At 44.0% G+C, this 26,884-nt stretch overlaps 1 protein-coding gene across 5 annotated transcripts in view; it reads left to right on the top strand.

Annotated features, from left to right (window-relative positions):
* The window catches only part of PRKAR2B (protein kinase cAMP-dependent type II regulatory subunit beta), a 151,086-nt gene that overhangs the window by 39,562 nt on the left and 84,640 nt on the right, over nucleotides 1-26,884 (top strand). For all 5 annotated transcript variants that reach the window (XM_038390578.2, XM_038390568.2, XM_043496905.1 and 2 more), the window contains one exon: nucleotides 3,867-3,902. In XM_038390578.2, the coding sequence (XP_038246506.1) occupies nucleotides 3,867-3,902 (36 nt within the window). Of the gene's footprint in view, nucleotides 1-3,866; nucleotides 3,903-26,884 lie in introns of those variants that run through there.

Raw genomic sequence — 26,884 nt, 5'->3', positions numbered from 1 at the left:
GTGGAATAGCTGACAAAGATGACAAGAATTGAAAATATCAGTCCAGTGTTCTTCACCATCCTCAGTGCCCATGTTTCACTTTTGTACAATAAAGTTAATATAACTCTGGTTCTGTAGGTCAGCAGCTTTGTGGCAAGCTTGACATCGCAGTATCCACATGGAGGCTGCTTAGAGGCCTGAAACATGACAGCAGCTTCTGATATATGAATGTCCACATCTTTTTGAGCATCCTCCAGCATTGTCTCTGAAACTGCCCTGATATTTGAGAGTTGCTCCTGTTCAGTGCCCTGCCAATCTGGAGTTGGAGGCTGATGATTTTAATAAAAAATGTAACCTTAAAGAACAGGAACAGAATCTCAGTGGTTTGAGCAATGGCTTGCTAAACCCAGGGTTGTGAGTTCAATCCTTGAGGGGGCCATCTAGGGATCTGGGGCAAAAATTGGGGATTGGTCCTGCTTTGAGCAGGGGGTTGGACTAGATGATCTCCTGAGGTCCCTTCCAACCCTGATATTCTATGATTCTATGATAGCCAGGGCATGTAGGGACCTGCCTTAACCCTGCTATGCTGCTGGACTTTTAGAGGCCTAAAATCTCCTGAATTGGCTTCAGAAGCCTCCAGGAGATTGAGCCCAATTCCAGGAGACTCCCGGCCAAACCAGGAGGATTGGCAACCCTACGCAAGAGGCAGCCATTTACAGGAAGACACTGGGACTGCCAGCTCAAGGCAGCTGGAGCCAGCAGAGCGGGAGCAGAGTTGAGATCTGTGCAGCTTTCAACCCTCCCCCCATCCTGCTGCGAGAGGGACGTGCTGTTTTTAGCCCCCCTTCCTTAGCCAGGAGGGGGACATGCTGTTCTCTCTCTCTCTTTCACAGGCACAAGCTCACCCTAGCAAATTTATGCCGGGGTTGACTAGGTTGCTCAGCTGTTACTGAATCCTGGCCTGGAGTGTCATCTGCTGGATCTGGAGCCCTAACTGCGCATTGTTCAAAGTTACAAACATTTCAGAGTTACAGATAACCTCCATTCCCAAGGTATCCATAACTCTGAGGTTCTATTCTAAGGGGCAGTTTCTAAAAAAGTAGGCCTCTGACCGATAGGAGTAACTGCAGATGGTTTTAAACTGAACAAAGAGTATCTGTCTTAAAATGAGCCAATACAGCCCTTTCCCACCCCACAGCTAGTGTTATCTCCTATGTGAACTCCGGTTCAATGAAAAAGCTGTTGGTCCTTAGAAAGGAGGGGAAGAGATACAGAGGAAAGGTCTTGCAAAGAAAGGAGGCTGTAAATCTTATCTGGGTTAAGACTGGAAATAAGGGTGAATTCTCTCAAATTGTTTTTAGCTGAAGTCAGTAATTGGAAATGACATCACTTGTTTGTTAAAGGGTATAAGAAGTCAGCTCTTAAAGGGTTCATTGCTAATACCTGCCTGACTGGGCTGGAGCCAACCAACATGCGTCCGAGTACCCTTGGTTTAGCCTGTTTGCTAGTATCTTGATCAAATGCTTATAAATGTTTTGTTACTGCTTGGGTGTAGTAAATTGCTTATTAGTTAAGCTTTTAAGGCAATTGCATGAAGTACCATTTGGCCTTTGGATTTGATAAAGAATTCATGGTTAAATTGGTGTTGGGTGATTTCCCATATTATTACTAATTTCCAATATTATTAAGCCCCTACTTGAATCGTGGGATGATTGTCAAAAAATTGCAGCTGAGTTGTGGAAAAGCCATGGAAAAGTAATAATGGATGCTATTATTTGCGGTAATTTGGAAAAGGGTTAACAGCAACAGCCTGGGGCTGAGAGCTAGGGAGACTCCCACTGTCAGCTGGCTGGGGCTGAGAGCCGGGGGAGTTCCCACCATCAAAATTGGAAGCCTAATATTGCAGGAACTGCAATTTCCTCAATGTCGCAAATTAAGTAGGGCCTTAAATATTATTAATAATTGCAACAGTGTGCCTCCGGAGGATCCCGTCTTGGAAAAATGTACTGGTCTGGAAAGTGTGTGTCACCTAACATTTCTGGAGCAGTAGTAGTTGTTGTTGTTTTCCCTAGATGCCCCAATCTGGATAAGAACCCCATTATGCCAGGTGTTGCACAAACATGTATTGATAGTTTGTCATGAGGAGCTAACAATCTAAATCAAGAAAAGGTATAACAAGTTAGTGTGACTAATAAAAGGAGGGAAGAAGGAAGGGAAGATAAGAGTAAGAAAAACACAAGCATTGGTTTCATAGATTAGCTATGACATAACCTGGAACCATCATGCAACTTCAAGTTTATTTTTGCATTATTTTTTAAGAGAGCCACAAAATTTAATTTACATTGGGCAGGTGGAGGTCTGAACCTGGCCCAGTGATGCCTGCCAAATCCATTACACCCAAGATGAGATCCACCCCTGCAAAAAGCAGTCATTAATTCATCCTCTGCCATCCACAAAGGTTTCTGCTGGGGTGGGGCTAGATTTAATATTTGCCAGTGGGAATGACTGGGAGAAGACTCTAAAACTATGGATATTGTATACACCTCTACCTGTACTGGTTGGTTCCTGACAGGCTGCTTTTCCTTGTAGTGGAATTGCGGTCCCTTTGCATCATTGCAGTCTAGCCTCCTGGTATGCTTCTGGCTACAAGGACCTTCCATTACCATGTGTGAATTTGAACCAGAATGTATAACTCTGCTCTTGTTCCCTCTCCCAACAGAGTTTGAGAGGCTGTTAGCAGCTCCATGGGATTCAGACTTTCCTATTTCTTAAGCAGTACTTAGTTCTATGTGCATATGTCTACATTCAAGAAATGCTATATAAACCCCAGTGAAATTAAGTGGAGAAAAAATGCAATATTTTCTTCATTTAATGTTCATACAGAATGATTGAGAGGGTTTTATACAGTTAACACTAATAATATAAGAAGGAATATTTATGTAAAAGTAGGTGACTCCCACACTTTAAAATAGGTCATTCTGATTATCATCTTGTTGTCTCTTTCAGTTCTGTTAAGATTTTAACAATTGATCTCTTAATCTGCTAGGGTTAGAAATAATTTATTATCATTTGAAATCAGATTCTAGGGTGCATTTAGATGGTATAATATATAAAACATTGGTTTCTAGCTCTAGCAGTACTTGAGTGTGCTGGTAACACTAGGCAGGAATTGAAGTGGAGGCAATCCCCTCTCCCACCAAGAAAGTAGTCAAAATTGTATACATCTTGCAGCCTGTCAGGGTTAGAAACAAGCTGGGAATCTCTGTTTTCTCAGTGTGTGTATAGGGCACATTTATAGGTAGTTTGTGAGACATTGGACAATCATTGGTGCCTTGGAACTACACCTGGAGCTTTTTTTTGGCATTGTTCTTGATTTATGTGAACAGTTACAGACCTGTATAACTTTTGGTTCCTCAGGGGGGTTTTCAGGGTGGTCTTTTTTTATACAAGAGCATCTTTAAGTTAACTGATATCTAGATCTATAAATTTTGTAAAAAATAAAATCCACTCTATTAAATGTCTGCATCCAAGTTTGCATCGTTTGTAGATGTTGGCTTCTTGCAGTCCTAGTTATTTAAGTAACTGATGCAAATATAAAATATTTCATAATGAGACATGGCAATAAGTTCATGCATATAGTAATGCTTAAAAAGAGAGTGAAAATGTTTTTTTAAATCTTAATTTCTTTAAATATCAGTGATAACTGACCATAACACCCATTGCGACTTTGTGTTCACATATTTAGACTGAGGACAACTAGCATGTTTCTCTGAAAATCTACAGCGAATTGTTCAACAAAATGCTATTTTTATACAGTGTTATTTTTTAAAGTTCTGTCTTTAAACTATTAATAAAATAATCTAATTATGTCTTCGTTTTTCTTTCAGCTCCAGCGATAAACCGGTTCATTAGACGGGCATCAGGTAGGTTTGATAAAGTTGCATGTTTTCATTGGCCTGTAGAACTATTGAAACATAATTATGATTATGGCTATTATGTTAAGTATGCTGTAACATTAATATGTGTTCACAGATAACTAAATTAAGTTTCTCTAAGTTAGTTATTTGGTTTGCTGAAAAAAAATACTGTATGTACAATGACTGTTGTTAAGACTTCAGGCATCCTGCAATTCCAGGGTCATGAAATTTGCCATAAAATTCTCCCATTGTTACAGAATTGGTCAAGAATCTAAGCTTACTTTTTTTTTTTTTTTTTAAGAATGTTTCTGGTGGTGATGGGTGCAAAGAAAATATCAAAGGATTGTAAACCAATGTTGTTGTGCCGAGTTGGCCTGAGTTCTGAGATGCAATATTGTCAAGCCTGAGCATTCAGAAATCATGAGTTGGCCCCCCAGAAATGATTAAATTAAAAAAAAACAACTAACTTTTGGGTTATTTTTATTTGTTGTCTGGGTTTGTAGCCTTTGGGTTTCCTGTTTTCAAATGTTTTTCCACAGCCATGAAGTTGAGAAACTTAGCTTTCATTTAAAAAAAAAAAAAAAAGTGAATTGACAAGCTGATGCTTTAAGAAAATCTCTAGTTATCATGAGGCCTATAAAATTGTGAGCTGGCAACACTGGAGAAGTGAACTAGCTCCATTAATCTCAGTGAGTTAAATTTGAAACCTAAAGAAAACAATACTGACACTTTCAGTTGTGAACTATTTTATTGTTGATCATTTTAACCAAAACAGATAGTGTGCTTATCCCACACTCCCAAACTGACACCCATGCTCCCTATCCTGCTTCCAAAACTGCTAGGTTCTTCCCTGGCAACTTCTGCTCTGCTGTGGTCAGCACAAGTATTTGCCATATTGAAAACTGAAAATGTGGGAACAGCATAACATAAATGCAAAGTCACATGCATGTATGTTTGCAGGGCTGGTGCCTGTGGTAAGTGACACGCACATTAGAGAAGGATAATGCATCACAATACCTAGTTTATTTTATGTTTGCATTTGTAGTTTTAATTACATGAGAATATTTCATGTACTGCAATACTGTATATTTTATCAAGGTAATGAACCATTAGCAAACAGGAGCATTCACTAAAAGCGAGGAAAGATATTTTTGGGGCTACCTTTAGTGTGTGGTGATTGGCAAGGTTATACTATACCTTTTTTTTTTTTTATCAATAGTTGACTTCTTAATGAATGAAAGCTGATTAGCAAAGGAATGACAGCTTTGTATTTTAATAGATGGGTTCAATTCAATAGAAAAAAGTGAGTTAATATTGTAGAAGGAAAAATCAGCAATTACTTTTATATTATAACATTGGGAGGAAAACAATGGTTCGGGACACTTTTTTTCTGCATGCCTATGTCTGAAAAACAACACTTCAAAAAAAACAAATCAACTCTTGTGGGCCATTAATACATAGTGAGCTTTTGTCTATTATAAAGAGAGAAAATGGAGTTATGTCATTTAGAAAAGTGATAACTGACAAAAACAGCTTTTTCTCATTAAACAAATGTGACATTTAGTGCATTTGCATAGAAGCCTATTCACGTATTAGACTGTAATGACTTCACAGGGCCCAGAATGGTCTACTATGTTAATGATGTTTGCATTAACTGTCTCTAATATGTTCCTGGGAGTTTTGACTAGGTAAGGAGTTGAGAAAAGAACGGGAAGTCTTCAAGAAAATTAGGCCCGTTTAAAAAAAAAAAAAAAAAAGCACTATAACAATCCTTGTTACACTCCTATGTGGTTATTTTATAGTAACGTACAGAACATACCTACAATTTGCAGGACCAGCCTTATTATAATAATCATGGAGTAGTTATTTTTAAAACAAAAAAGTCATGAAGGGTGATATTTCTTATTTTTATTCTTAAATGCTCACTGGTGATGGAACTGGTATAGCATATTTTTAAACAGTTTATTTGTAAAATATAAGGAGACATTGTAAGAGGGCTGTTGCTGACATCCATATACTTTACAAAGACATTTTAAAATAAGTGGAGTAATCTTGAAATGCATTTTTTTTTTTTTGTTAAGGCACCTTTTGGTATATTGTGATATTCATGATGCTTTTGCAGATGGAAAAGCCAGTTGTTAATATTCCATCGGCTGCAACTTCATAGAATTCAATAATTTTAAGTTGATTCATACTTTTAGGAAATGCTAGCCTGCCCAAATGGGAAAAAATAATTATTTTTTAAAATATGGATTCCAATCACCTTGAAACATACTTTACCAGGACTAACTAATTTTAAGGTTCTGAACTCTGCAGGGTTAGTGACTTTTAAGTAAGTGCCACTGAAAGAAATCTATATTAGGCTTCTACTACTGCTTTTCAAAGCCTAGTACTCACCACTACAATGGACAAGTTGTTTGTGATGTTTCTATCATAATTATGTGATATTCCTTGCTATTTTAGTAAACTGCATAAGTTTTAGTTCCTTTGCTTAGCAGAGCTAGAAATTAAACAGCCAGAGATTAATTGTTGAAGCATCTGCTGATAACAATATAAGGCATTTATTATTTAATAGCTGTTCCATTAGCATACTGTGAATGTACTAATATGCTATCAGTGTTCCATTTGTTCATGGAGGGCAAGTATATAAGGGAAACAGGAAGATGTAATTGTTCCTGAATTTTAATACTTAAAACTCAGTGAGATAAATAATGTATCTCTGTGCATGCGCACGTGCACACAGTGTGTATATAAATGTGATATAGTGGAATGTTAGTATGGCCTGGCTTAGTTATGTTGCACAATGATGTACATTTTAAAACCTGCTTTAGGTTGTTCATAACTTTCTGAATTTTTCGCTTCTAGGCCTGGAATTTTCTATTCTTGGTCTCTGCCAGAAAGTGGATTATTTTAAAGTTCAAGAGGAAAGTGATTTAGCTGCCTTTTTTGAACAGGTGGAGAGTGAAAAATACATGTTTCCCATTCCCTCAAATTCTTCTTGACTTTTTACAAAATGGCCCTACATCTGGAACATTTGGTTGGTGCCTAGGTACTGACCAAGAATGGACCCTCTTGTGCTGTGCACTGTATAAACAAAGTAACAGACAGCCCTGGCCTTGAAGAGCTAACAGTCTAAATAGACAAGACAGACACAGTAGGGGGAAAGGATAGAGCATATGTAAGCGGGGGAATAGTCCTGGTATTGTGGGGAACTTTCCTGGCTTCTGTACTACCTGGTGAAGTGGGCTAGCGAAAGGATCTGAGTCCTCACTCCCACTTCCTTTACCCCATGGCCTCCCTGCCCTTGAGGACTCCCCTTCCATTCTCCTGCCTGGCCAGAGTCCTCGTAACCCCAACAAGGCTAGGCCCAGGATTCCTGGGGGGCTCGAACCCCAACCCTGCTGTGGTCACCTAGGACAGGGGTTAGGGTGTCCCCACTCCGGGGTACTCTCTCTGCACTGGGCACTTCTCTGACCCACTGACCATTACATACAATTTAAAGTAAATGCAAGTTATTTAATCAACAATTAATTTTAAAAAGAATAAGGAAAAATGGGAAAGGTTAAAGGAAACATATCAACCCCCTCTGTGGCAGGGAACATCACAAACAGCGTCTCTGGAATGTCAGGGCAGTTCACAGTCTGTTCCTTGTAAGTCCCAGTCCTTCTTCTCAGGCCCTGGCTCTGCTGTAGGGATGCTGTGGGTTGAACACTTGCTCTGATGGTGGCCACACGCTCTCAGGCTCTAAGTGGTAGGACCCTTCTGCCCAGTGTTGCCCCCGCCCTGTCGGGGTTACGATCCAAGCCTGGCCTGTAGAACCTCTTGGCTGAGGCATCTCCCTGTGCTGGGCCTGCTGCCCAGGGTCCCCCTCGCTCTCCCCAGCTGCTCACCACAGCTCCGGACTGCTCCAGCCCCAGCTCTACCACTCTGTCTCTGCCTCCAGCTCCCTGGGCTGCTTCTTTGGCCCCTCTGCCTCTGGTTGCTACAGCTCTGCTCCCAGGACAGGTCTGCTCTGCAGGCTGCTTCTGTGACTCTGCTCCCAGCACTGACCTGCTTCCTGGGCTGCTTTTCTGGCCCCTCTGGCTCTGGTTGCTGCAGCTCTGCTCCCAGGGCAAGTCCGCTCTCTCTGGACTGTGCCTCTAGCTTTGGGGCTGCAGCTCTGCTCCCAGGTCAGGGTCTGCTCTCTCTGGGCTGCTTTTCTGGTCCCTCTGGATCTGGCACAACTCTGCTCCCCAGCTTAGCTCGGCCCCACTCTGTCTGACCCCAGCAAATCCAGCTCACAGGGAGGACGGGACCTTCTTGGCCTCCTGACTCCCTGATTAGCCTGCCCGCCCTGTCATTCAGGCTGACCTGGAGCATTGGCCTCTCCCCATTGTTCTTGGGGACAATCAGTCTCAGGGTCCTGATTTCCCATAGACCCTTCACCTTTTAGTACTGGGAGCTAGCCAACCAAAACCATCCCACTGAATGTTAGTAAGGGGGCAACAGTCCCCTTACACATACAAGCAGAGTGAGCAGTTTAATAGCACTAAACATCATGCTACTTCCACAATTTAAAAATAAATTAATCTAATGGGGTTTTGTTAGGAGGGAATTAGAAGACAAAGATGAGGGAGCGGGGAATACTGAAAAGGACAAGGAAGGAATGAAGAGGGAGAAGGGGGAGCAGGCAAGGAAAGGGAAATGAGGCTGTGAGGAAGGGAGCTAGAGCAGGGGTTCTCAGAATTTTGTACTCGTGACCTAGGGTGACCAGACAGCAAATGTGAAAAATTGGGACAGTGGGTGGGGGGTAATAGGAGCCTATATAAGAAAAAGACCCAAAAATTGGGACCGTTCCTATAAAATCAGGACATCTGGTCACCCTATCATGACCCCTTTCACACAGCAAGCCTCTGAGTATGACCCCACTTATACATTAAAAACACATTTTTATATATTTAACACCATTATAAATGCTGGAGGCAAAGTGGGGTTTGGGGTGAAGGCTGACAGCTCATGACCCCCCATGTAATAACCTCGTGACCCCCTGAGGGGTCCCGACTCCCTGTTTGAGAACCCCTGAGCTAGAGGAAGTTGGAGTAGTCAGCCAATCAGCAAGGGGAGAGACTATCCAGAGTGAAAACTACAGAAAGCTATTTGATAGTGTCATCAGTGTCTGTCTGTCCCTACTGCAAAAGCTCTGAGGCTGCTTGCATGTTTGCTCCTGCCACCTTCAATTTCATTGGTGCCTGGAGTTGGGTCTTACTCAGAATTTTTCTTTGCCAAACCCAATTGACTTATGAGGTGGGACGAGCAGTATGAGTCCAATGACCCTGAGGGGAGTCATCCCTGCACAGTTGTGGTCTAGGCTGCTGGGAAGAAGGGTAGTCCTTTCTTGCGCCATATCCCCTCAATGCTTCTGTGCCTGCTGAGGTTAATTCTGTGTCTGCTCTTGTAAGCTTCAATGTCTTTGGACCCTGGGATTGGCTTCTCTTAGGAGATTTGAAATGTGAAATTCAGCATGGAAATAGCCCTCATTGAGGAGCAATAACTTTCCTTGTTATGGAGGTTTTGATTCATCTGGGTAGGAAACCTGGGATTGGAAGGTCTTCTGCAGGCCTTGTAAGATCTTGTGTATACCTCAGCAGATGCCTCAGGCTCTTGTGCTTCAGCCACTTGGAAAGCTAGATAAATAGGTCATCTATTGCTCTTATGTAACACATTTTTAATTCAGAAGTTGTAAAATAGGAAAATACTCTATTTAAAATGAACGTGAACTATAAAGCTCTCAAAGTTAGGTGACTTGCAGTGCTAGCAGAAAGTTTTGTTCTTTAAGATGGCATATATCTGTAAGGGTACTTCACTCTGGCAGTCTTTGAGGCTCTATAAAGAAGAAAATTAGGACAGCTGGACATGATATAAATGTATATGGCACCTCAATTTGTCACTTGGACTGTGACTAACTGAAGTTGAAATACTAGAAAAGGAAAACCAATCTTTCACAATGCTTTACTGAAAAGAAGCAATTCTTTTGGAAAGTGCCTGTTTTATTCATCAAGTAATTACTTTACTGGCCTGTATCCTGCTTAGTCATTTACATATGATGGTGAAAAAAAAATTAGTTTTTTGCTATTAAGGTAAAAAAAATATGAAACCATTTTAGTTTAAAATTTGCAAAAATGAGTTGATAATGATTATTTTCTCATTTTACTGAATTGAAAGTCAGTTATAAAAAAACTAAACACATCAAAGTAGTTCAATTTGTATTAAGATAATAGAATTAATGTTACATTGGCAAGTTAGTTCTCAGCATTTTAATGATCTGATTAGTGTTTATATGTATTGCTGCTAGTTTTCCTTCAGTGATTTCCACGATAAGTGTGCCAGGTATCCTAAGAAGCAATGAAGAATTCTTACTGAATTTAGTCTACTTGGAGAAACATGATATTAATCGAGGAAGATTTAATATAATTCATTCCTTCATGGAACTGGACAGAAGATTTAAGTTTGGAACAATACAAGTGGTATTAAATGTAGTTGCAGTGTTAAACATAAGTGAATAATGGTGAAAACTGATACTGGAAACCAACAATGGAATATGTTATTGGAGAAGAGAAGAAACCTTTGAACTCACGGAAAGTTGAAATATTCTCTGTGATGACAGCCTGTTGGAATTAGCTCCTCTTATGCAGGCGGAGCACTCACTTCTTATGCTAGTTTCAAAATAGAGAAAGAAGAGAGGATAATTGAAATAAAATGGTCATGTATTTTCATTAAAGGCAGAAGATGAAAATGTATTGGAACAATTGATAAATTAATATTGACATACTAAAGTATCTGTACACACCATGCCTAGAGCGCAGGTAGAAGGAAGAACTATTGTATATTAAGCAAATCAAATTGTGATGTCTTGGGATGGGAGAGTGAGGAGTTTATTAATGGGCCTGTGATGCTAATCGACTTATTTCAGGGGAATCATCGGATTCTTCAGGGTCTGAATTTTGTGTACCTTGGTATTTTATGAGAATTCATGTCCTAAGTCAAAGATGTCTGGGTTCATCCATGCCTCTCATATGCCTTTAGACACTACCTGGCTTAAATGCCCAATTCTTCACAATTTTATTGTTAAAGAGAGATCGAGAGAGAGAATGAACCATTCAATTAACACACACAATTATTTCATTCAAAAAACTATTAAACCCTACGGGCTTGTCTACACTGAAAATGCTGCAGTGGCATAGTTGCACCTCTGTAGTGCTTCCGTGAAGACTCTACCTACGCCAACAGGAGAGGTTCTCCCATCGGCGTAGGTACTCCATGTCCCCGAGATGTGGTAGCTAGGTCAACGGGAGAATTCTTAGTGTTGTCTGCACCAGGGGTTAGGTCAGTTTCACTGTGTCGCTCAGTGGTGTGGATTTTTCATAACCCTGAAGGATGTAGTTATACCAACCTAATTTCCTACTGTAGATCAGGCCTCAGTTTGCAAAGTCAAGCACTTAACTGTTACGGTTAACTGCACTTGCAGTTGCCTTGCAACCTTAGCTTTAGTCCCTGGTGCATATGCATGATGCAGTCTTTACTTAAATGATCAAAATTATTTTTTCCACAGTACTCTGTCTCATTCAGTGTACCGGATAGATAAAGATCAGTCTTTGAGGCAACTGTTCAAAGTTCTGGATGAATCGGTATCCCGCCCACCTCTATCTAAAATAAGAGAAGAACATAATTTAGCATTTTAGGTAGTCACCTTTCTAGTCTTGACACCTGAAACGGAACCTGACAGATCAATTCTTTAATCAATTTCCCACTTTAGTAAGGGATTTGAACAGTTTTGATAAACTGATTTGACAATCTGTTGATATAAATTTGAATCAAACTTCAGCAAAATAAATGCAGGATAGGCAAAGGCGGCTAGTTCCATAACTAATAAGTTAATAAATTCCATTAAGCAAGATTAGAGCTATCAGCTTTCGAGACAAGACTTTAAGACAAATTTTTCAAATTAATAATAAATATGGTTGGTATTTATCCATAAGCATTAGTTTGCAAATGTGAGAGTATTAGTATAACATCCAACAAATTTACTAAGATCTCCTTAGTGGATACGTAGAAGATTTTAATGCATGCTAAATTGTATGGATAGAATACATGACATTATTTTTCTCTGATATATTCTTAGTTCTCTCAGTCTAACTATGCAATTTTCCATATTGGCAACCAATCAGTTTGCTCCCATTACATTTAATACCAGGTCATCTCTCTGTGACAGAGACTCACTGGTGCCAACAGGCAACAGTTTCCGTTTTCTTAACAAGCAACTTTTGTCTTAGCCTGGGGAAACTCACTACACTGAATACATTATTTTCATGGTACTTATCCATGAAGCGTATCATGTGAGGTCCCTACTGAAAGCTTGTAACTTAATGATACTCATAAGCACTGTGAGATGTGCACGGGTACTAGTTAAGGAATAATGTACTATATTGAAAATTATACTCTTACGGTCACCATGAAAGACCAACTGTAAACATCAAAATTAATTGGAAGTGAAAAGGAATGATCTGACATCGAGGGGATCACCTTCTCTGTGAATAAAGATAAAAGACCGATTCAGTATATTGCAGGGTCGAGAGACATTCTGGGTCCATTCACTGAGGAGACATCTTGTTGAGAGGTCTTGTTTCATGAAAAATTGGATCCTGGTTCTTGGGAAGCCAGCCAGCTCTGCAACAGACTGAACATTGTGGGGGTGGAAAACATACTTCATTAGTTAGGAAAGATAGCTATTAATAAGTGTAGGAACTAGTTCGTGTTTTATATTGTAATCATTTTTTTCCATCACACTCTCTTGTTGCTAGTGAAATCTCTATTCTTTCTTAGAGAAACCTTCTTTTGTTTTATTGTAAGTGCTCAGACGTAATTTGAACTGGTAAACTGGGATACACTGCTCCTTTGGCAGCAGAGGATCTGGAATTTCCAAGTAACCAGTGTCAAGGGCTGGATATCATGGGGGGAAAGTTTGAAGGGGACTTGGACTGGGGTGCACCTTTTTAGCCTGCAAGGCAAAGACTGGTCTGGCATAGCCCAGAGGAGATTGCTTGGGTGGCTGAAGCTGGTGGTGTTAGGGAGCAAAGCTTCAGCTGCCAGAGGCAAGAATCCCTCTTACTAGAAGCAAGAGGTAACAAGGTGACTCACAGTGCTTGAGTCACACTCTTGTACACCTAGCAACCATTAGCATGTACTACTTTCCTCCTCAGATCCACCTTAGGAAGATTACTTTTACCATTAACTGGCAATATACCAGAGAACACAATAGCATTGCAGCACAGAATACAGAGGTGCTCAAAGAAGCTACCATTCTAGGAAATACCCTTTAAATCCATTTATGCAAGTGCTTGTATTTTACCATTTGAGGCTAATGAAACAAAATAGTTAATATGGATTAAATAAAGTTTGTATGTATAACATTTTCATATGTAGACTGTATTTTAAAAAACATTAAGGAGCAGATGGCTATTATCAGTTCTTGTTAAATATTTCTGATTTGCTTCCTCTAATTTATTTCAGCATCTGTAACTACTATGGTCTTAATCTCAATTTTTTTACTAACTTATTCTTTCACAAATATAGTTAATACTTTCCCCTTGATAACTAATTAGGGAGAAACTATTATCTCTATTATAGTTACAGAATAAATGAACCACCTCTTGTAAGCCTATTTGTAACATCAGTTTTGCCAGAGCGGATCCATTTTGTCTGCAGTGTCACCTGGTGTGATTTTTATGCTTTGGGGAAATTCCATAAGTGAGGGATCTCACTCTTTGAGCTCTTTCTCTTTATTGTTGAACAGTATAACTCAAATGGTTGACCCTTAAACTTAAAATTTAAATTCAGATTTGGTTTACAAGACTGGACTTAGCAAATACTGATGTCTTTGAGTAGTTCTGGGTAGGGGATGGGATATTAAATTATTTAATGTCATTCCTGCATACATTTTGAACACCATGTGCTAATTCACTCGCATTTTAGGAAATGTACCGTGGTTTGATGTTTGTTTCCTAAACACTGTGTCAGTTCCATATGCCTTATGGGAAGCATGAAGCCTTGAGCTACATATTTCTTAAATTGCACAGTGGTTTTATTAAATAACTGTCGTCTCTGTGACAGAGTGCAACTCGCCATGCAAGCGCCTTCTGCTGGCTGTCCTGGGGATTAACTTTGCTAATCAGTGCGTCTTTTCTGGTGATGTCTCGCTGCCATCACTTCTGCTACTGGACCCATGTCGTTCCAAAGACCACAGCACCTGCTCTCCCCCTTTCTGGGGGAATGTACCGCAGTCCAACAATCCAGCCACTTCCTCAGTGGCAAGTGGGGGACCCAGGCTGGCCCACTACTCTGAAGTTAAACATGAATCACCTGTAGTATCTGACCAACCCCCAAAATTGCATAACTTGTTTTTCAGTTGTGGGTATTGGGTAGTTGGCCAAAGCTTGTACTTTTGTCCTGGTTACATGTCTTGCTATTTCCAAATCTGCATTTAGCTGGGTTGGCAGTTGGGCTGGCTTTGATGATCGATTTTAATACCCTTGGTGGCTGTCACAATCTGGGCTATATAGTATATCGTCTAGATAAGCTGTGGTGTAGAGTCTATGTGGAAGTAGCACCCAATCCACTGGTCTCTGAAAGAGTGCAGCCACTCCATGAAGTCTGAATGTCATGATCAGAAAATGGTAGACTCCAAAGGGCATGGCAAAGGCCGCCTTTTCCCTGGACTCTGGAGTCAGCTGGAGCTGCCAGTTGCCTTCTGTTAGGTCATTTGTGCACAGGTATCTGGCTACCCTGAGTCATTCCAGTAGCTCGTCCACCTGTGGCATGGGATATGGATCGAACTTGGAGATTTTTGATTGTGACCTTCTAGAAGTCAATGAAAAACCTCATTGTGCTATTAGGCTTTAGGACAAGAACTATGGGGCTCCGCCATTCACTGTGGGATTCCTCTACTATGCTCAAATCTAGCATTTCATGAAGCACTTGACGATGTCCCATATCATCTTGGGTGGGGGCTGATGGTCCTCCCTCACCAACTGTCCAGGATTGGTCTCAATGCATTGATATGTCAGGTGGGTAAACTCAGGAAGGGCAGAGAATACCTGAGGGAATGCTTGTACCAGCTGATCCATCTGGGCTTTTTTTCAGCCCCAAGCACCTCCCCCAATTTGACAGCATTATCAGCTTCTGTTGTCAGAATCTTGGGTCCTAGTTCAGGGTCAGTGGCGATGGGGATGATAAGGAAAGCTTCCCTGTCACACCAGGCCTTTAGTAGGTTGACATGGTGGATTGGGGTGTCCTTTTTCTTTTTCCTGGATGTTGCATCTCATAGTTGACTGGGCCTATGAGTTGCAACACCTTGAAAGGCTCCTGCCATTTGGCCAGTAGCTTGGACTCTGTGCTCGGCAACAGCAGAAGGACTCAGTCCCCTGGCTTGAACTCTTGTAACAAGGCTGTGCGTCACTGCCTAACATTGTTGGGGCTCCTGTAGGTTCTCATGGGCAAAGACCCCCAACCTTTTAAGCTGTTTGCACAACTGACGGCCATATGGGACTAGGTTTTCTGCTCATGGTCCCTGGCTTTTCCAGGACTCTTGTAATAAGTCAAGACTGCCCCGGGAGTGTTGGCCATATAACAGCTCGAAGGGGGAGAAACCTGTGGATGCTTGGGGAACCTCCTGATTAGCAAATGGTAGTGGAGGCAACAGTTGATCCCAATGTTTGAGGTTAGTGGAGGAAAATTTCTTCAACATCCCCTTAAGGGTCTTATTAAAACATTCCAGTAAGCTGTCAGTCTGCGTATGGTAGACCAAAGTTTTTAACTTGCCTATCTTAAGGAGACTACATGAGTCCTGCCTCAGGTTGGATGTCAAGTGAGGTCCCTGGTTGGTCAAGATTTCCTGTGGCAGGCTTACCCCTGGCAAAGAGTTTCATTAACTCACTTGCTAACATGCTTGCGTTGATAGAGCACAAGGGAATGTCTTCTGCGTAACATGTCACCTAATCCACTATTACCAATATGTAGTGATGGCCTGATGATCTCTTTTCTAAGGGGCCATCTAGATCTAACCCTATCCTCTTCTCAAAGGGGGTTTCTGTTGGAGACAGTGGGACAAGAGGTACCCATTTGACCCTCCTAGCCTCAGAGTTGGCAGACTGGGCAAGATGCACAGTAGTCTGTAACATCCCGGAACACCCCAGGCCAGTAAATGCAAACCATGAGTTGTTCAACTGTTTTCTCCTGCCCTAGATGCCCTGATCAGGTAACCTCATGGGCCAAGTGGGGAGTACCTCTTGCCTATACATTTTGAGGACCAGCGGTTGGGCCCTAGTTTCCCCCAGTCTGTCTTGCTTGCTCCATGCAGTAAACCTGTTCTCCCTGTAATTTGAAACATGGCCATTGTTTCTCTCTGTGGGGGGGGGTCTATGACTTTCCCCATTTACCATGGCTAATTGGTCATAGATGCAGGAAAGGGTTGGATATGCTTGTTGTTCCCGCACAAAGCTGGTGCGTCAGGCTAGGGTCTATCTGAATGGTCATTATAGGTCTTAGCTTTGGGCTGAAGACTTGGTTGGGATGAGGGTTGGGTCCTTTGGTTTTATGGTCCCTGTCCAGGATTGTCAAGTTCGCTCACCCCCACCCACGTAGATTCTATGGTGGAGTGACTCTGGTCCGGCAGTTATGCGTTTGATTATTTCACCAGAACCTCACTGAAGCACTCCCAGGCCCTGCCTAGAATAACTGGTCAGGCCAGTGCGGATGCTGTGCCCACCTATATAGTCACTGAATGTCCCCCCACCATCGTTGTACTTGTTGTGAAGGGTAGTGCCTTATGTCCCCACGGACACACTGGAGGAGGATCCATACCTCCAGTGTCCTTCTCTGGATCTACAAGTTGCTGGCGGATCAGGGTCTGGTTACATACTGAGTCACCAACCTTACTACTTTCTTACCCTCTACCTATACCAGGACTACTTGCAATTCTTCTTATGGGCTCTAGATTCTGCGGGCCACACTTGCCCATAGTCACATTCCATATGAGGCAGTCACTTCAGAAGTAGCCCACCAGTCCACAGAAGAAGCATTTCCCAACTGATGGTGCAGATGTCAGGTGGTGGTGTAGCCCACCATTACCCGGTCTATCTGGTTTCTCTGGGGTCGTGGGGGGTATTATTGTGGGAGACTGGGGGTCCTTTATGTGTGGTAGAGGGTTCTGCCAACCTGCCTTCCTTTCTTTTTGTTCCGGATTGCGGGACTTAGCTTCTTCTTGGCAATTGGGGGTCCTTTTGAGACCCCATCAGGCCTCATATGCTGCATCACTGGTTCTCAGCGAATCTCTGTCTTTCTGAGTCCAACCTCCAGATGTCTCAGGGGATTGTAGGCAGCTTAGTAGTTTTCTATAAGGCCTACAGCATCCTTCATGGTCTCAGGTCAATGTCTTAACACTCAAGCCCATCCTCCTGCCAGTAAGATGTGTAAGAACTGCTCTATGAGTACGAGCTCTGCCAACTGTGCCCCTGTTCAGGAGTCTCGCTTCAACCACTTCCAGTAGTAATCTCTCAAGTTCTGGGCTACTGTTTGTGGGTGTGCCCCTGAAGGGTATGCCTCTTCCCGGAACTGCCACCAGTAAGTCTCCTTAGTGATGTCCAGGTAGTCAAGGATTGCCTTGTTTACCTTTGCATAATCCCTGAACGATGCTGAGTCGAGTTCTCGGTAGGTGGTTTGGGCTGGTCCTGCCAGGTGGAGCGCCACTAGCACAGCCCAGTGTTTCGGAGGCGTCGCATTGGGGGGCCAGGGTTGGTGTTCGCCTCTTCCCCGGTCACCTTTTGAGGTTGGAGTGCAGACTGCATTTGTTGCACTGAATTCTGTTGCTGCTCCTGCTGCTGTATGGCTAATTCCTCTAATTTCCTGTTGTTGCTGCAGCTGCTGCTGCTGTTGCTGTAGGGTGGCCTGCTGCTGATCCATTTCTAGATCCATTAATCAGGATGGATTTTATAACCCTGGGCCTCCTCTTGTTTTTTTCCCCCTTCACTGCTCAGCAGGGCTGACCGAATGTTACAAGTGATGGAGAATGCGGGCAGAGTCCTCAGTGGTTTCTCCCTCAGGGGGTGGGGGAATCTGACCATGCCCAGTTAGCTACAGTGGCTGGTCACAACCTGGACCCTACTCCCCCACTACTTGCAGCGGGGTGGTTCTGCCCTTGTGGGCCTCCTTAGGTCTCTCCAACTGAGGGATCAAAATGAAAGTCTCAAACCCCCATGCATTCAGGGATACTCCTTCCCTGCAATCCCAGAAAAGGAGGTGAGGGTGGATTGGTGAATCTATAGTGCGGCCAACAATCCAGCCCCAGTGTAGTGGGTTTGGAGACATCACTCTGGCTGGGTCTCTGAGACAGGCTCAGCCTGTCTGTCTTACTCTGGGAGTCTGCTGTACCCTCAGGATCAGGGTGAAAGTTTCCTGCCTAGTTGTTCCCTTCACAGCTTCAGGAGTCACTCCTGCAGTCTGCTGCTTAGGGCAATCCTGCTCCTCCTTCCCCTGCTGGCTTCAGCTTCCTCCTTTTTAAAGGGTGCCTCCCTAACATTCATGATTTACAGGGCTGTAGCGGGGGTGGGGCTAGCCCTGCAGCAGAGCCTCTCTGGCCCCTTTCTTGTTTGTGTGGGGCGTATACAGTGGTAAGCTGGAGCAGGTTCGCACTGGTTCGCTGGAACCGGTTGTTAAATTTAGAAGCCCTTTTAGAACCGGTTGTCCTGCAAGGGACAACTGGTTCTAAAAGGGCTTCTAATTTTAAAAACTGGCCAAAAGTGGCGCCTTAGGTTTCCCCGGGGCTGGAGCACCCATGGGGAAAATTTGGTGGGTGCAGAGCACCTACTGGCAGCTCCCCACCCGGCCCCAGCTCACCTCACCTCCACTCTGCGTCCTCCCCTGAATGCAGTGCCCTGCTCTGCTTCTCTGCCCCCCACTCCCTGGTTTCCCGTGAATCAGCTGTTCGCGTGGGAAGCCTGGGGGGGCTGAGAAGCAAGCAGTAACTTCGCGCTCAGGCTTAAGGAGGTGGAGTGGAGGTGAGCTGGGACGGGGTGGGGGCGAGGAGGTCCACCCGTGCCGCAGCAGGTAATCTGGGGGGCACGTAGGAGAACCGCTCCCTGCCCCAGCTCGCCTCCGCGGGCCTGAGTGTGAAGCTGCCACTTGCTTCTCAGCCCTCCTTGGTTTCCCGCGCGAACTGCTGATTCACAGAAAGCCGGGGGGGGCGTGTTCAGGGGAGGAGGCGAAAGCGGCGCAGAGGTGAGCTGGGGCTGGGTGCAGGGCGGGGAGTAGCTGGTGGGTGCTCTGCACCCACTAAATTTTCCCCGTGCGTGCTCCAGCCCCGGAGCACCCACAGAGTTGGTGCCTAAGGTGCTACTTTTGATGTGATCAGTGGGGGGAGTGGCTGCTCCCCCGCTAGCTACACTACCCTGCCCCTAGGTGCCAGAGGGACATGCCGGTGCTTCCTGGGAGCTGCCCCAGGTAAGCACTGCCGGGACTCCCCACCTCGCTCCCCGGAAGGTGCCTTTGGCTCTTAGGGGCAGGGTGGGCACCCACTACAGTGGCCCACGAGACCCTTCTGCCCCATTCTGGGAGCAGTCGGGGGACAGGGGATCCTGAGGGGAGGGCGGCGGGCATCAAGAAACACAGCGGATTGGATGGGGCAGGAGACCCGGGGGGCGGGGGAGGGCTGCGACCCCCTCGTGGGGTGAGGAGGAAACCAGTTGTTAAGATTTTGGCAGCTCATCACTGGGTGTATACACCCTGTCACAGAGGGAATAACAGAGCAATTATTGAGTGATCCATCCCCTGTCCAGTCCCAGCTTCTGGCACTCAGAGCATCAGATTGCATCCCTGACTGTCATGGCTAATAGACATTGATAGACCTATCCTCCATGAACTTATCTAATTCTTTTTCTGAACCCAGTTATACTTCAGTTATACTGAACCCAGTTGACCTTCATAACATTCCCCTGGCAATGAGTTCCACAGGTTAACTCAACACAGGTGCGTTGTGTAAAGAAGTACTTTGTTTTGTTTGTTTTAAACCTGCTGCCTATTAATTTCATCAGGTGACCCCTGGTTTGTGTGTTACATGAAGGGCTAAATAATACTTTTTTTATTCACTTTCTCCACACTATAATTTTATAGACATCTATTATATCCCCCCCTTAGTCATCTCTTTTCTATATTGAACAGTCCCAATCTTTTTAATCGCTCCTCATATGAAAGCTGTTCCATACCTGTAATCAGTTCTCTGTACTTTTTCCAATTCTAATGCATCTTTTTTGAGATGGGGCAACCAGAACTGCAAGCATTATTCAAGGTGTGGGCGTACCATGAATTTATGTAATGGTGTTATGATATTTTCTGTCTTACATATCTCTTTCCTAACGCTTCCTAACAGAATGTTAGCTTTTTTGGCTGCTGCTGCCTATCAAGAGGGAGGAAAGGGGCAGGAAATGTGGTGGGGAGCTCCAGCCATGCTGTGAGTCAGGACTTGCTCAAGACACTGCGCAGTCTTGCCTTTCCCACCAGGCAAGCACAGATGATCTGATGAAGGGGAAGGAACCTTGGGTAAGTATGTGCATGCATTTTCCCTACAATATTTAAATTTAAAGATGGATCCTGGCTCATCCCTATGTTAACAAGACAAAGTATCGACTTTTCATTGTTTTATTCATATGAGAAGAGGTCAAGGTGCAATAGCAAGAGGTAGAGTTGGCATCTGCTTTTCATTCCCTGTTGGGTTAGGTAGGGAATGGCCATGCAGAGCTCTTTGTTTACGTGAATAGGGATGTCCCTTTTTATCTTCCTGAGAAATCTCAATGAAACTGTCATGGAGATATTCTGTAGTCCTCTCCAGTAGGTTTCTAGGGATGGCTGCCGTATTTCTTTGTTTGTGTCAAGACACTTCCCCATGCCACTCTGCAACGATTTCAGCTGGCACCATTGCAGGAAACAGGCTAGTGGTGTATGGGCCCAGGCAGTTTCAGGATCCCTGTAACAAATGTGTTCTCTGTGCCTTTGGGTAAGTCTACATTCAACTAAAAACCTGCAACTAGCCCATGCCAGCTGATGGGCTTACGGGGTTCGGGTTGCAGGGCTGTTTAAATGCAGTATAGACTTCTGGACTCAGTCTGGAGCCCAGCCTCTAGAACTCTGCAAGTTGGGAGGGTCCCAGAGCTCAGACTGCAGCCCAAGCCAGAATGTCTACACCGCAATTAAATGGCTCCACAGCTCAAGCCCCACGAGCCCAAGTCAGTTGGCATAGGCTAGCCACAGGCCTCTAATTGCAGTTTAGACATACTCTCAGTGATCATCAGGAGTGAGATATCAGCTAAAATCACCACTGCCTGTGGAAAACAGTGTCAAGATACAGTTCCATTACCTACTGCTGTACCGATGGAAACAGAGACTGACATGATATAGCTTTATGCAACAGAACAACCTTCCTCACCCCAGTGGGCCATAATCTCCATCGCAGGGGCTGGAGGAGCAGTGCTATGCTGAGGCATTCTAAAGTGTCTATAAGCATTTCTTATTACGGGAATAAGGTGGAGGGAGTTTTGGAAACTTATCTTTCCCTTTCTATTGCGACTCTAAATCCAATGGCACATCTGTCTGTTTTTACCAGCAGCTTCTGCTATGGCGGCCTTGAAGGGTGTCTCCTCCACACTCACAGAAAACCTGGCTCTGAGGAGGAGGAGAAATAAGAGGAATAGGGAGGATGTGTTCTGCAAGATCCTGCAAGTTACTGCTGCATTGAACCATGAATGAAGGCCTGGAGGCTAGTATGACCGACAGCATGGAAAAAACCCGGAAGTCCAAGCAGTACAAGGAGCAGGAGATGCACCAGGATATAATGGATCTTTTTAGGTAGCAAAACCAAATGCTGCAGACACTGGTTGACCTACAGGTTCACAAATCCCAGACTCTCCACCCTTTGCAGTCCTTGGTAAACTCCATGGAAGCTATTCCCTACAGCTCCCAACATAAACTCATAGACTCAATGTACCATATGGCATCACATGTATCTGAGCAGTGAAAACCACGGATGGTGTATGTGTAGACACAGAGGACTACATTTGTGCACATTGGACTCTTTCCAATTCTGAAGTTTCACCCTGTCAATTTGTTAAAAATTTGAATAATGTTGCCTGTGATTTTTCTGCACATTGCTTTTCTGCACTGTTTCCCACTCATAAAATTTCTGCTTGTGGAGAATCAAATTATCTTTATTAGTTCATAATAAATATTGCAGAATGCATAGTGGTTGTCAGAGCAAATGGTACTTGTAAATGTACAGCAAGTGGCACAGAGTTCATAGCTTCAGGAAAATACCCAGTCATATTTATAAAAATACAGAAAATACTACACACTTCTTAGCAACACTTGGCACGAGAACACTCCATCTGAGAACACTACTGTGGCTGATTGTTAAAAGTGCTCTTTCAAAGCCTCCCTCAATCACATAGCTCTACATTAGGCTCTTGTAGTAGCCCTTGTGTCTGGCTGTTCAAAGTTAGCAGACAGCCACTCCACCCTTCTTCCTGGTGGCAGCTTTTCCCCCTTTGTCTTACATATATTATGAAGGACACTACAGGCAGCTGTAGCCACTAGGATCTTTTTTTTTTTTTTTCCACTGAGATCCAGTCTTGTGAGTAACTACCACAAGCATCCCTTCAATGTACCAAAACCACATTCAACAGTCATTCTGCACCTGCTGAGCTGGTAGTTGAATTTTTCCTTGGTTCAGTCCAGGTGGCCAGTGTACAGCTTCATGATCCAGAGGAACAAGGGTGAGCTTGGATCCCCCAGAATCACTATTAGCATTTCAACATTGCCAGTGATGATCCATCTTTCAAGAAAGAATGTCCCTGCTTGCTGCTTTCTAGACAGTCCTGTGTTCTTAAAGGTGTGAGATTTGATATCGGTGAAACATTCCCCGTGATCTTCTAACGCTTGCTTAACTATGGATAAAGTAGCCCTTTCTGTTGATGTACTCTGCGGCAAGGTGGGCTGGTGCCAAAATGGAGATTTGCGTGCCATCACCCGACTGCAGTTTAGGACCCCTAATGCTGCAAATCCATCTACTATGACCTATGCATAGCTGAGTCAGAGTGCTGCATAGCAGAAGACGATTAATGGCCCTACACACTCATGAGAATGGTCTCCACTGTGGATTTTCCAATTCTGAAATGATTTCTTACTGAGCTGTAGCAATCCTGTGTTAAGAGCTTCCAGAGTGATACTTGTTTCTTCACTGTCAAAACAGCTCTTATTCTGGTGTCTATGCACTGGAGGTGAGCTGGGGAGAGCTTGGCACACAGATCCAGGAATGTGGTCTGACATATCTGGAAGGTCCGTAGCCACCGCTCATTGTCCAAATCCTGTATTATGATGCAATCCCACCAGTCAGTGCTTGTTTATTGCAACCAGAAACAGCCCTTCACCATCTGCAACTTGTCTGTAAATGTCACCAACAATCTTGAATTGTTTTTCTTTGTCACCCAGCAAACAGTCCTCAAAGAAATCCTGCAACTACAGGAGAATTACATGTATTGTATTATCTTCATGCAAATAGAGCAGAACTGTGTGGTCTCCATGCTGCTGTCAGAGATGGTGCACATTGAAATGTGCCACTTGGGTTTGTGGGACCTTTTTTAAAAGGTACGAAAACTATGGGATATGGACAGCATTAGGGGAAGGAGAAAGTTACATGCTGGGAACTTAACTTCTAGCTCCCAAAGATCCCCAAGCAAGTCATTTGTATCCCACAACACACTGCAAAAATTTCCCCAAAGGTATTGCTTCAGATGGCAGCATGTGGTGCATCGCACTTTGCATCAACACAAATACTCCTGCTGAGATGTGCAATACCAATGCAAATCAGCCCAAGTGTGCATGCTCCTGAGCGATATACATGTGAATGCCAATGTAATTTGTGTTGACCAAGGTTTGTAGTATAGACATAGTCAAATTTGAAGATTGGAAATGCAGTTTAATGAGTGAGCCAGTATTTCTGGAATTTATATCTTGTTCTTCTGATGAATCATGCGATCACCCAAAAAGCCATTCATACTCCTGCAGACCATAGTTCATTCTTCTGCAGACCATATACCAGTCTGACGTAGTAGAGTTGTGAGGTTTCTGACCTCCCTCTGTAGCTGTAATTCTGGCCTATAGGCATAGTATGACTTCTATATTCGTGAGTGGGGGGTGAGGCAGTTCCAGTCAGGACAAGAGGGCATGCGTGGGGCAGGGGCAAATTGTGTGCCTGCCCAAGGCTTGCAGTTTGAGGGCAGAGATGACCCATATCTGCTGATAGTGGGGTGGGGGGGAAGGGGAGGAGACAATTTAAAGGTGGAGGGGTCACATGACTCTCCCACCCCATGTGTTGCCTCTGGGTGCAGAAACCTTCCAGCCCCACCTCCCTGGGCCAGGGCAGCCAATCCTGCTGGCTCCTGGGTGGCTGGGGCCACAGAAGCAGGGAGCACGTGACTCTGAGCTAGGTGGGGGAGACAGACGTCTCACCGAAAAAAAGTTTCTCCCTGGAGCTCCTGCGCCCTTGCGACACCTCAGGGGTGCAGGCAATACTCCTATTTGGCCTGAGCAGAGGGAAACCTGCTCATGGTGCTTTCCCCAGCGACATGCTGCCCTGTGCCTGGCCCAGGGCCTCCATGTTCTCCCTGCCTTGCCAAAGTTACCTGCTGCATGAGCTGCTGCTGCCGCCACCTCCCCAGCTGGGCTCTTGCTGGCAGCTGCCGTGCTGCACAGAGGCAGCGACTTGGAGTGGTCACCCTCACCCAGCAGGGGAACCTCACCCAGCCCACCCCCTCCACTCCCTGTCTGGCCCCGGCCCAGGGCTGCTGCATTTTTTACACATGATCAGGGTTACCTGCACTGCAGTTGCCACAACCATCTCCCCAGATGGACTCTCATAGGCAGTTGCCGTGCTGCACAGAGGCAACAAGCCTCATGTGGCAGGAGAAGCAGCTCCCTCCTACCCCTTCGCTCCCTGCCTGGGCCTGGCTGCTAGGGAGAAGGGCTGAGCGAGCTGGAAATGTGCCAGGTGGGAGGTGCAGCATGAGGAGAACAGAGCCCCCTTCCACTCCCCCAGCAGGCCAAGCAGAGAAAGCCCTGCAAGGGTATTTTGGCGCTCACAGAAATCAGGGAGAGGCAGTGGCACGTCACTGCATGACCCCACCATACGTTGCCTCTGCTTGCAGTGCCATGTAGAGTACAGACACTGCATGCCCAGTTAGCACAGGTAGCAGCGTAGATGTTAAGGCACTGCTTAGGTGAGTAGAGTGTCCTACACACCTGAACCGTATGTACCCTGTACAGCACTCTACATGCCCAAGCAGTGCCTCACACATCTACACGGCTCTGTTTAGCATTGTGGTGTTGCTTCCCTGCCATGGTGAAAGACTGACAGTGGGGAAAGGCTCTGGAAGAGATAGGCAGCTGGGAAAGGCTCCCCCTGACGGAGCCTTTCACTGCTGTGTGCCGCTTCACATTCCAATGAGTGTAGACACAGCCTTCCTTTCACTGTGGTATGTAGCTACATATACCCTACATGCCCACCACAGGGGCAGACAAGGTCTTACATGAACCAACAGCAGTAAGGCTCCTTAGACCTTCCCTCTACTTACATGTTCGTGTACAGATTAGGGAATAATCTATCCCAGAATACGTAACAGATTTTCTCTCTCTCTCTCTCTCTCTGTGTGTGTGTAAATATATATAAAAGCGGTACAGATATAGCTTTTGGTATGAAATCTGGAAATAGTGTATAAACTCTGAGCCTGAATATGAAGCTGTCTCCTGAGTTTTAAATCTTGACGTTTCTCTGTACGCAGATTTTCCACAATGCACTGACATAGCTTGATTTTTTTTTTGTACAGTATTCATGGACTTAATGGTTCATCACTCATTATCTATCTGAATGATGACTTATCTGCTAAAATACATTGTACTATAGTTTACAAGCAACAGCCAATATAGTTCATGACCTATATGAAAACTAGTTTTAAAGGTTTTCATATTTTTGGTCACTGTCTTTCCCTCTTCATATAATATATGTATGTAAAACATGTGCACATGCACACGCACACACACACAGTAAACAGCATCTTAATTCAAACAAAAACAAAGTCCGAAAGGGGAAACTAAAACTAAATAATACGTTACTCTTATTGTACCAGTAGACACTCGGTAGATTTTTACTGTGGCCTGTGATGTGTATCATTAACAAACAAGTGATTATTTCCTATTCTGCATCTGTGAAATCACTGTTTTGTGCAAAATAAGAAATACCGCATATGCTTTTGATATCTTGTATAGTTGTCCAGGTTTACTATGAGCATGCCAAAATGAATAATTGCCACATGCCACAGTATATATTCATTGCATAGTACATGATTTTATCATGAGGAAAAACATGCTTATTAGATACAGAACTAAGAAGAGCAATCAGATTTTGATCAAGACATGCAGCAAATAGATTTTAGAGCAGAAGGCTGCAACTTTATTAATGTTAAGCTTTTAACTGGGAGGGGGTGGAGGTGTCAAATCCCTCTTCCCTCCCAGCACTAGATGCTTACTTGGGTCCAGTGGCCTGCATACCAAATAACCAATATTCAGAGTTGACCTCCTTCAACCAACCTCTGATGCTGGCCCTTTTGAGCCTCTCACCTGCACTGGACACCAGCCATGTAATGAAATTACAAACTTACAACTTTTAATTTCCTGTCCTTTCTTCTTATTAACCTAAAAGTACACTTCCAAGATGCTGTGAGGAACGCAAAAACCAAAATAAAACTCTTGACACCTTGCCAATTTTGCCTGGGGGGGGAACCCTTCCTGATCCCATATACTAGTGGTTTGTTCAGATCCCCATACCATCTTGGAAATCTAGTTCAAACTATACCTCCATT

This window comes from Dermochelys coriacea, chromosome 1 (genome assembly GCF_009764565.3).
Source record: "Dermochelys coriacea isolate rDerCor1 chromosome 1, rDerCor1.pri.v4, whole genome shotgun sequence".
Taxonomy (NCBI): domain Eukaryota; kingdom Metazoa; phylum Chordata; order Testudines; family Dermochelyidae; genus Dermochelys; species Dermochelys coriacea.
Note: the sequence above shows the minus strand (reverse complement) of the source record. Positions and strands in the feature narration are given on the sequence as shown.